The 10,624-nt window shown below is 38.0% G+C and overlaps 1 protein-coding gene across 1 annotated transcript; it reads left to right on the forward strand.

Annotated features, from left to right (window-relative positions):
• The first annotated feature begins 5,083 nt into the window (after positions 1–5,083).
• sypl2b (synaptophysin-like 2b) lies at positions 5,084–9,503 on the forward strand. Its single transcript, XM_035159732.2, has 6 exons — positions 5,084–5,249; positions 5,368–5,445; positions 6,496–6,614; positions 6,725–6,932; positions 7,885–8,076; positions 8,168–9,503. Exons 1-6 carry the CDS (start codon positions 5,232–5,234, stop codon positions 8,288–8,290), a joined length of 738 nt encoding a protein of 245 aa, XP_035015623.2. The 5' UTR covers positions 5,084–5,231; the 3' UTR covers positions 8,291–9,503.
• Positions 9,504–10,624: the final 1,121 nt, after the last annotated feature.

Consider the following 10,624-nt stretch of genomic DNA (forward strand, 5'->3'; position numbering starts at 1 on the left):
CTTAAAACATGGTATAAATGACCTTGTTTCATTTTTTCCCGTTCCAAGACTCAGTCGCTGGTTACTTCAATTGTATTGGATAATGAGCGAGTTTTAAATTTTTCTGTGAACTATCCCTTTAATGTTTTATTACAACTTTATAAATATTTGGTTCAGCCACCAGGCTCGGTCACTGAAAACCTAATAGGTCTGATAGTTAGATAAATTCACAAATAAATAAAGGTTTGAAAGAAATGTGAATTGCAGTATGCAAAATGTTCCCATTTACCCAAGTACAAAAGGATGAAAACGCTTTTTTTACCACAAGATAATTTAATTTCAACTTCCATATGATGATATTACAGCGCTACATTTCATATTAAATGCAACACAAATTAAAGGTGAAAAAACATTTTAACATTTCACATGGACAAATAACTAAAAAGCATATAGGATCCCAAATCTGTGTGCTTTGAAAGTAGTGGTATGTTTTTACTAGCCATTGTTTATAAACATGATGATTATAATACTACTTCTGATTATACAACATTTTTCTACCAATCCTTGAACACATATAATCATAATAATAAAATGTGTAACATAAACTCATACACGTACCCGCATTTTTCTTTGTTCAGGATTAAACATCTGGATCTTTTGCGATGTTGGGAAGCTCAAACAAGAGATTAAATCATGCAGAATTTTAGTAATCTCTCCACCAGTGGCACATCCTTGCCATTGGTGAATTGCAATGCTGTGCACTTTGAATATTTGAAATGCTCTGTTGATGCAAATTCACAATTTAAAAAAAAATGAGGTTGGTTGTGATAAATCCAATGTTTGTTAGGAGCTGGATCAATAAAACATCACAAAATGTTTAAGAGAAAATCCACCCACCCTTATAATGGAAAACATGGAAGAAATCCCTGATTACAGACATTAAATCTGTTTTTTTATACACTATTTGATTTGGATCTGGTTGCATCAGTCTCGCTTCTTGCATGGTCTCAACAGTTTTGAGTAAGCTGAGTGACGGATCTGCTCTGAAAGCTCATGATCACATTCACCACCGTCAAAACGAAAGGGGTCAAAAAAGGAAAATGATCCTTTCTATCATATGATCTTGTGTAAATGAATTACAGTTGATACTTGTGAACAACCTACTGCATTCTCAAATGATATTTAATAATTTTGTTGGCTTCAATGAATCATATTGCATTCTTGATTAAATTTGTGCATGTGATTGGACTGTGGATCATAACAAACCCATGACTATTGGTCATGCATTGCAGAAAAAAACAAATCTTGCACTCAGAGCTGCCACTGGCCAGTCTGAACCATTTCCAACTAAATAATACTGTAAATAATATATAGTTTCAGATTTCACTTGTAGTGGGCTAAGTTCATCTCTTGGGTAAGTCTCCACCTGCGTGAGATGGGACATTGATGCCTATTACCAGCAGGACAAGGGAAATTGTTGGTAAAAGATGAGAGGACGTCATCAGAGAGTCAGTATCACATTAATCTCATGTTGAGCCTTCGCTCTGGCAAAACCTGCCTGACAGGTTCTGTGAGGGTGCAACAATAAATAAGGTGTCATCTTAACACGGCCCAAAATAAAAGCTGTTAACCAAGTTTCACTGGTTTTAAAAACCCTGAAACTACTTGAGACCACATTTCGCACAGCTTAGCTACACTCTCAGTCTTCCTTGGAGCATTGGGAGTATCCTTTGTGTGTGTGTTAGCTCTTTGCTTGGGTATTTCTTGATTCAGATGCACTGAGAAACCCAAACAATCTGATCTCTAGAGCAGCATTCCTTCACAAAGAGACTGTACAATGGCGTAGCAGCCCCTCCCCCACAGCAGCCCTGTCAACTATTAAAAGGTGGAGAACAAAGCCACTCTTATTCTTTTGAGATGTGCCCTGTTAGGATAAGAGCTGTGCCACAGGAACCCAAAATCCCTGTGCAAAGTGCTGAGAAAAACTATACAAATGAAAGGATGGAACCTTGTGTCCCTGACTGTCCCTGAGTACCAAGCCCCAAAACAAGCGTTTTCATTAAAATGGGCTTTTCCACTGAACTAAACTGAGACAACTACATTGACAGCCTGGGTGTGAATGAGTTCAGCAAACTGATGGGATTCATGGGAGAACACACGGCTTTCTTTGACCATAAAAGATCAGTTTCCTGATGAGTAAATAGTCTATGTGGAAAAGCTGACCTCTAGTGACAAGTAATTAGCATTGCTGTGTATTCACTATGTACTCAAATTTTCCACTCTGCAAACTGAAATGCATGTGGGATATTTACCTCTGCCAAGGTGGTTATGTATTAATCTGCATTGGTTTGTTCATTAGACTTCTAGTTAGAATCCTTACACAAAGACCACTGGATGGATTACAATGAAACTTGGTTGGAGGATCTGTTATGTGTCAGAGAAGAACCCAATAAATTATGGTACAGATCCAGATTTCACTTTCTTTAACATTACAAGAAGGGCGCCTTTTAATATTTTCCTTAATTTCTCAGAGAAAACTGTATGCATTTTGATGAAAAAAAGAGGTGGGCACGTTTTTAATAGTTTCCATGGTATGTGACCAACTCAATCAATCAATCAATCAAATTTTATTTGTATAGCCCATATTCACAAATCACAATTTGTCTCTGATCAGAGAGAAGCTGTCTAAATAATTGGTAAGATTCTTGGCCATTTCTGAGTTTTCTATTCTTGATGGGGTATTAGTGCCAATTGAGGGCAGGAGATGGTTGATTTGATTTCTAATGGTTAGAATTTTATCATTAAAGAAATTCATAAAGATATTGCTATTTAGGGATCGAGGAATACTGGGCTCGGTGGAGGTGTGACTCTCAGTCAGCCTGGCTACAGTGCTGAAGAGAAACCTGGGGTTGTTTTTATTCTCTTCTATTAGTTTTGAATAGTAGGCAGCTCTTGCTTTGTGGAGGGCCTTCTTATATGCTTTAACACTATTCTTCCAGTCTAGGAGATTTTCAACACGGTTGCTGGAGCGCCACTTCCTTTCTAGTTTTCTTGATACTTGTTTTAACTCATGTGTCTTGGAATTATACCACGGAGCTAATTTACTATGTTTTATATGTTTCTTTTTTAGAGGCGCTATTGAGTCTAATGTTAATCGTAATGACCTTACAGAGCTATCGACGAGATGGTCAATCTCAGTGGAGCTAGGGTTTTTAATGAATTTGTTGTTTATATCGACGGATAGTACGGGTTTAAATGTAATCGGAATTATTTCCTTAAATTTAGCTACAGCACTATCAGGTAAACATCTTGAAAATGAGTTCATTATTAGTGGCATATATTCTGATAGTGAAAATCGAAGGTTATTAAATTATGGTCTGATAGAATTGGATTGGCGGAAGTACTGTTAGATTTTCAATTTTGACACCGTATGATAATATAAGGTCAAGTGTGTGGTTACAACAATGAGTAGGTTGGTGTACACACTGACTGAAACCAATTGAGTCTAATTGCGAAATAAATGCTACGCTAAGGCTATCTTTATTATTGTCAACATGAATATTAAAGTCACCAACAATAATAATTTTATCGGTCTTTAGGACTAGGTTTGATAAAAACTCAGGGAATTCTGTTAAAAATTCAGTATAAGCCCCAGGGGCACGGTAAACTACAGCAAATATGATTGGCTGTTGGTGTTTCTTGGATTGGCGTGGAAGACTAAGAACAAGACATTCAAATGAGTTGTAGCTTAGTTTAGGTTTAGGATTAATTAATAGACTGGAGTTAAAAATAGCAGCAACTCCACCTCCTCGACCAAATTCTCTGGGAACGTGTGTATTTACATGACTTGGGGGAGTAGATTCATTTAGGCTGACATATTCATCAGGATGCAGCCACGTCTCAGTGAGGGACAATAAATCTATTTTATGATCTGAGACTAGTTCATTAACTAAAATAGCCTTTGATGACAATGATCTTATGTTTAACAGATCACATTTAAAAGTCTTTATTTCCTGAGTTGTTGCAGAGGTTGTGTTAATTTGTATTCGATTTTTGTGTGGAATTCTCCCTCTGTTATTGTTTGGTTTAAATAATGTAACGGGACGGTGGACAGACACAATCTCTATGGGTTTGTGGTTGTGTGACTGGTCCAGAGGGAGCGCAGAGAAGTGTTTAGCACTGCAGCTCTGCGTCCTGGTCCCAACTCTGGGTTGTCATTTAATAGACTGGGTAATATTCCTAGATAAGAGAGATGCTCCATCCCAAGTGGGATGAACGCCGTCTCTCCTAACAAGACCAGGTTTCCTCCAAAAAGTTTGCCAATTATCTACAAAGCCCACACCATTTACAGGACACCACCTCGACAGCCAGCGGTTAAAAGACAACATGCGGCTAAACATGTCATCACCTGTTGTGTTAGGGAGAGGGCCAGAGAAAATTACTGTGTCCGACATCGTTTTTGCGAAAGCTGACTCCAAATCATTTCCAAATCGACTAGTTTGAGGTATAAATATATTAGACAATAAAAGTAATGATAATGTCAACAAGTTATATAGTAATAAAGAAAATAAATAGCACAGAAAAGTGATTCTAGTTATTAATCATTTGTAGGAATAAATAATAGCAATAATCATTGTGTTAACAATATCAACAAGTGTAGTTGTTGTTAGTATTATAGTTTCAAGTTTTATTTGTCATATGCAAGTTAACACAGGGTCAACAGGACAATGAAAGGTGTTGGACAAGAAGAAACCGCTCAGCTCAGCAGTGCAATAGCAAAATTAAAATGTAGAAAGAGCCTAATATAAAAAAAAGTCTAATGCATTTAATACAAAACTAAACATTCAAAGGTGCAGTGTGACATTTGTTGCAAATTAAGTAACAACATATGTTTGTATCACCGTGTTTTACTATATTATATTATAATAATTATATTATATTATATTATATTATATTATATTATATTATATTATATTATATCTGTTTAGTTTTGTTTGTTGAGAACAAAAGCAACGAGCAGACTTGAGATAAATATGATAAACCGGAAGTCTTGTTGCTGTATGTTTTTTCATTGTCTATCAGCGCCCTCTATTGACGCCCTAACGTCAGTGATCACGTCACGTGTTTCCTACTACTATTTGCTGAAGTTTGAGAAAAGTTTGACAAGCCCGAGGAGCGTCGACAGAGAATATCCGGGGATCAGAAGACTCTGACGGACACACAAACTTACGGTCCCTGTTTCCGGAGCAACTATGGAAGCTGTCGCCCAGGTAACGGAAAGGAAGAGTGAACGATCAGACACTTTTGCAAGCACCGATGTGCGTGCGGCCACTCGAGCTGTGCGGTGGCTCCTTTCTCACTCTGTAACTTTCTTTTATTTCCCACCAGAAAGTGCTCACTTCCGGATTCACTCTTGACTTGGGGCCCCTGAAAGAGCCGTTGGCGTTTATCCGTTTGTTACAATGGGTAAGTTTTCCCCTGACACGTTGTAAGGACGGGTTTTTTTTGTTTTTTACCATATTGGCCTACGGCGGGGTGTGTTTCACAAGAGCTGTCCATGCATGGTGGCGGAAATCCTTCTCAAATTGATTATGTCGTTCGTCTTGTGATCCGCTGCACGCCCAGAGAAGTTATGCAGACCAGAGCTGTGAAGTTCAGAGGGCGATGATAAAGTCCGGCTCTAAACCACAAGTTAGCTTTACGTGGCTCAGACTGATGGTTTACGTGCGCCAATGATTAAACTTGTAGGCAAATGACAATATCTCATATCATAAATATTTTACGAGAGATTGGATGTGTGCTTCAACGTTTATATCAGAGATAATACTCATTATAGGCTTAGCTGCTCCTGTAAGGTGTTAAAGGGAAAGTTCACAGAAACATTTAAATTCACTCATTATCTAGTCACCACTATGTAGATGGAGGGGTGGGCGAGGTTTCTGAGTCCATAAAATGTGTGTCAGGTGTAAACAGTGTTGCAGCCAAATCAAACACAAATTAATTAACCCGTGTATGACTTCGCAGAACAACAGAAAAAAACATAAAACGCCTCCATACTGCTCCTGTGGTGTCAGCCAAGTTTCCGTAAGCCCCGACATTCGACTTCAACTCGCAACAGCATCATTTACTCCACGTTTTAAGCCTAAATTACCTCTGATATCCTCTGATATTTTTCAGTGAACTATCCTGTTTTATGTATGATGTTTGCTGCCACTAGACCACATATCCCACACCCTTCATTTTCATTATCGAGGGTAGGCGTGTGAAGTCTATGGGTGTTGCGATGCCCAGTGAAAATGCCTCTAAAATGCACAACCAGAGGTGCGACTGAAATAAAAATCACAACAACAAAAATCATTCTCAGTGGGCCTGCTAGTCAACTAGTGGCTAGTTAGTTAGCTTGAAATCTGTCAAAAGTATGTCGCGTTAAAAAAAAAAGAATGTGTATGCATGTGTTTTCTGAACATCCTCTCATGCACAAGTTTCTCCTCTTTCTGTCTTTGTCTGTGGCTGCAGGTGTTCTCCATATTTGCCTTCGCTACGACTGTAGGTTACAGTGGCACAACCAGCATCAACGTCCAGTGCAAAGGGATTGCGATTAGTGAAGTACACGCAGCGTTTAACTACCCGTTCAGGTGTGTATGTGTGTGTGTTTGAGAGCAAAGACAAATCATGTCACACCTCTCTAAAGCAAGGTAGCAGTATACTAGAATGTGTGTGTTTTTATATATCTATGTCTACGCAGGTTGATGCAGCATCCCTATAATGTTCCGGACTGTAAAGTCAATCAGACCACCACCACCACTCCTTACTTCCTGACAGGAGACCACTCATCCTCGGCAGAGTTTTTCGTCGCTATTGGAGTATTGGCCTTTCTTTACTGCACTGCCACCCTAGTCCTCTACTTGGGCTACCAGCACTTGTATAGAGAATCTAGTCGTGGTCCCCTCGTGGTGAGTTTGTCTGAAGTCTCTCACTTGTTAGAATAAAAGTTATTTATTTTGTGTAACACCTTTCATACAAGAAATGTAGCTCAAATTACTTTACATACAATATAGTTGAAAATGAAATCATGTTAAAACTTTATTCAAAATAACAAGGGAAGATTTTAAGAAACATAAGAGCATGTTAACATGGCATTTAAAAGAAAAGGAAATAAAATTATAATGCATAAGAAACGAAATGAAATAATGGTGAAATGCTTGTGCTTATCCAGGTCTTCTCCCATCCAGAAGTAACTGTGTGATTTACAAGGTTGTATTTCTCACAGGAAAGCTTGATGCTTAAAGGTTCAGTGTGTAGAATTTAGTGACATCTATTGGTGAAGTTGCATGTTGCATATGAACACCCCTCAGTTCACCCTCCCCTTCCAAACATGGAAAAAGAACCTGTGGTAGCCTTCAGTTGTCATAAAAACTCAAAAGGTGTTTAGTTTGTTCAGTTTGGGCTACTGTAAAAAACATGGCGGCCTCCGTAGAGAGGACCCGCTCCAGATGTAAATATAAGTAAGTATTTATTATAAAGGGCCCATTTTACAGTAAAGAAAACCACAATTTGTACAATTTAGATGAAACGCAATAGTGAAAACATAACTAGCATTATTTTATATTCAATTTCTACCAATAGATCCCTTCACCTAAATCTTACACAATGAACCTTTTAAGTGTTTGGATCTAGGTTTTATCTCTGACACAAGCTGCTGGATTTGAAGGATTCCACTTCATACTGGAATCCAGCAGGAGGTCAGAGAAAGTTCATTTAACAGAGCTGTGTAAATGAAACAGGGAGCAGGGTGTGGTAACATAGCAGCTAACAAACTGCACTAGATAATCTGTGTCCAAGAAAGCTCCTTGAGTAAATGTACCCCTTCTTACCAATGATAAGTTTTCTCTGCTGTTATATTAGGACCTGTTGGTGACTGCGGCCTTTGCTTTCCTGTGGTTGGCATCATCGTCTGCTTGGGCTAAAGGCTTGACTGATGTCAAGTTTGCCACCAGCCCTTCAACCATTATACTTATTCCTAATGTCTGCAAGGATTCCATCACCACGTGCACCCAGGGCGCGATGCCTCACATGGGCCGACTCAACGCTTCAGTGGTAAGCTGTATGCAACTTGGTGTTTTGTTTTAAAGTTCTCTGTACACTACCACAGCCTAGGATATTTGACTCGTGTGTCACTCTCCGGCAGATCTTTGGTTTTCTTAACCTCATCCTGTGGAGCGGTAACTGCTGGTTCATTTACAAGGAAACACCGTTCCACAAATCTGCCGAGCAGCCTGCAGATGTGGAGGGGGCTGGTAGGCCAACGTAACTGCACAGCGTCCTCATCTCAAAAGTGTCTACCATGTAGTTTTATTGAAAGTGTCATTTAGGTACTAATTGTTAGGATAATACTGTAGAACGTAAGATACACATTTCTAAAACCAACCGCCTCTTTTTTTTGCATGGTATTAATTTTATATTTACGGCGGTGTAATGTAATTTCAAACGGTAGTAGACTTTGACTTATTGGACTGAAAGCTACACAGGAAGTTATACCAGTGGGGGAAAAAAATGTATTCTCATAAATGTTTGCATTTTTTTAACACACACACACACACATATATATGCATTGTTTGCTTAACTGCAGCATCACTTTGTCATCATCTTAACTTTCAACACTGTTTCTCTACCATATTTTTGTTTCCAAACACCAAAAAAGTCTGGGTTTTGAGTGTCAGAATAACAAAATACCAAATGAATATAAAATAGTTGAAGTGCATTTTTTGTTGACACAATATAGCCCGGAGACAAAATTGGAGACACTCTTTCTGTTTAATCCTAAAATTTGAAATAGGCATCAAAAATTCGTAGATGCAATGATTAAACGTTAAATAATATTTTTTTAAATGATTAATTTGCCCTTATGAGATTATTTATAATGTGTCCACGCAGTTTTATTTCAACACTTTTGTGGCCTAGTCATTTTACTGTTGTGAAATTAGACAAATAGCTGAATGTCATGTTTGTGGTGCATATAACTGTTAAGAGCATGATGGCTCTCTTTTGTTTGTTTATTTACATTTAAAGTTACTGCACTTATTAGCTAAACTGTTTTTTTTCTGGACAGGATTTGTTTTATTTGTTCAGTTCATGTTTAAATCAAAGGAAAAAAAAACGGAGGTTCCCGAAAGTCTTACAGAATTTGAATACAACTGTTCTACACCCTTAACTAGCTGGTTACTGTTTAGCAGAGTTTATAAAAAACTGAGTGATTTGTACTAACTGCATACTTTTGTTCTATCTTGCTTTAGCCTGGCTTCTACCTCCACATTGTTACAAGGGAAGGCAAGCTGTTTTCCCTGTTATTGCCATTTTTTCTTATTTCCTTCTCTGATAAAGCCTTGTTTGTTTAACAGTTCAAGTGTGCGCCTTCACTGTGTTGACCAAAATGTCACATTGAAGAGACGGGAGTTCTTATCACAATCCATGAATCTACAGTGTGGACATTAAATACAGTGTATCATTAAAAATTAAGAACTGTATTTGTCGTGTCTGATTTTTTTTTTGCATAACTGATTTATATATTTTTTAGCAGACGTACAGTACATAATGTGTTGAACAGACAGATGAAGCCGACCTGACACCAAACACACACACACACTCACTCACTTGAGCACATGATTCACAAAGTGCACTGTAATCAGTCACGCCACACCTTCTGTTTCTCACTCTGAAAAGATGGTGTGCGAGTTGTAGTAATTTGTGCTGATTGGGCATCCAGCTTGCAGAGTGGGTGGCAAGCAATGTACCTCTGCAAGGCATCGTCAACTGCCAACACACACACACCCTCATTAGTGCAGTCAAATAAAGTGTAGTGATAAATGCAATTTGATGCAGATTATTATGAAAATAAGGTAGTGAGCAACATCCAGGGATGTGGAGTGAAATTTTTATTCTTGTGTGCAGTAGAACAGACTTGAGATGCTATAAGCTTTTTTTCCCCCAACGTTTTTATTAACAAATTCATCAAAACAAGTTTGGTACAAACACAGCACATACAAAGTTGATAGCCCATCACAAAAATATCATACTAGAAACATATAGGGTTTTGATTGCTTTCTTTTTTTTGGAGTGTAGAATTGGTTTAATATATTGTTTGATTTTATTATCAAAAATAATTAATTATGGCTTATAGATACTATATTTATATCTGTGAATGTGTGATTTAGGAATAATCATCAAATAATTAATGACAGTATTGCTTAACTTTTGTAGGAGAGTAAGAAAATAAACCAAACAAAATGTTTTCCTAAGACGGAGAATTCAGAATCAAATATGTTGGTAAATAAATGTACACATTTCTTGACAGAAGCTACAGTGTGGGGACAAGACCAGAACCAAATTAGCTAGAAACTATATCATTTAACAATTGGACTTGGTTGAGTTTCTTGAAGATGTTTCACCTCACGTCCAAGAGGCTTCTTCAGTTCTAACTGACACCTGGGAGTCCCAGGTATTTAACTTGTAGGGTTGTTAGGAGTCTTTGAGGTTATTTGAGAGGCTGGACCCACCCTGCTGTTGGTACCGTTGGGAGTCGTTGTGGGTCGTTGACCTGCCGACCCCCTGTGAGTTGTGTGTCCTATGGTGTGAATTATAGTGAAAC

The sequence above is a fragment of the Hippoglossus stenolepis genome, chromosome 6 (genome assembly GCF_022539355.2).
Source record: "Hippoglossus stenolepis isolate QCI-W04-F060 chromosome 6, HSTE1.2, whole genome shotgun sequence".
NCBI classification, from domain to species: domain Eukaryota; kingdom Metazoa; phylum Chordata; class Actinopteri; order Pleuronectiformes; family Pleuronectidae; genus Hippoglossus; species Hippoglossus stenolepis.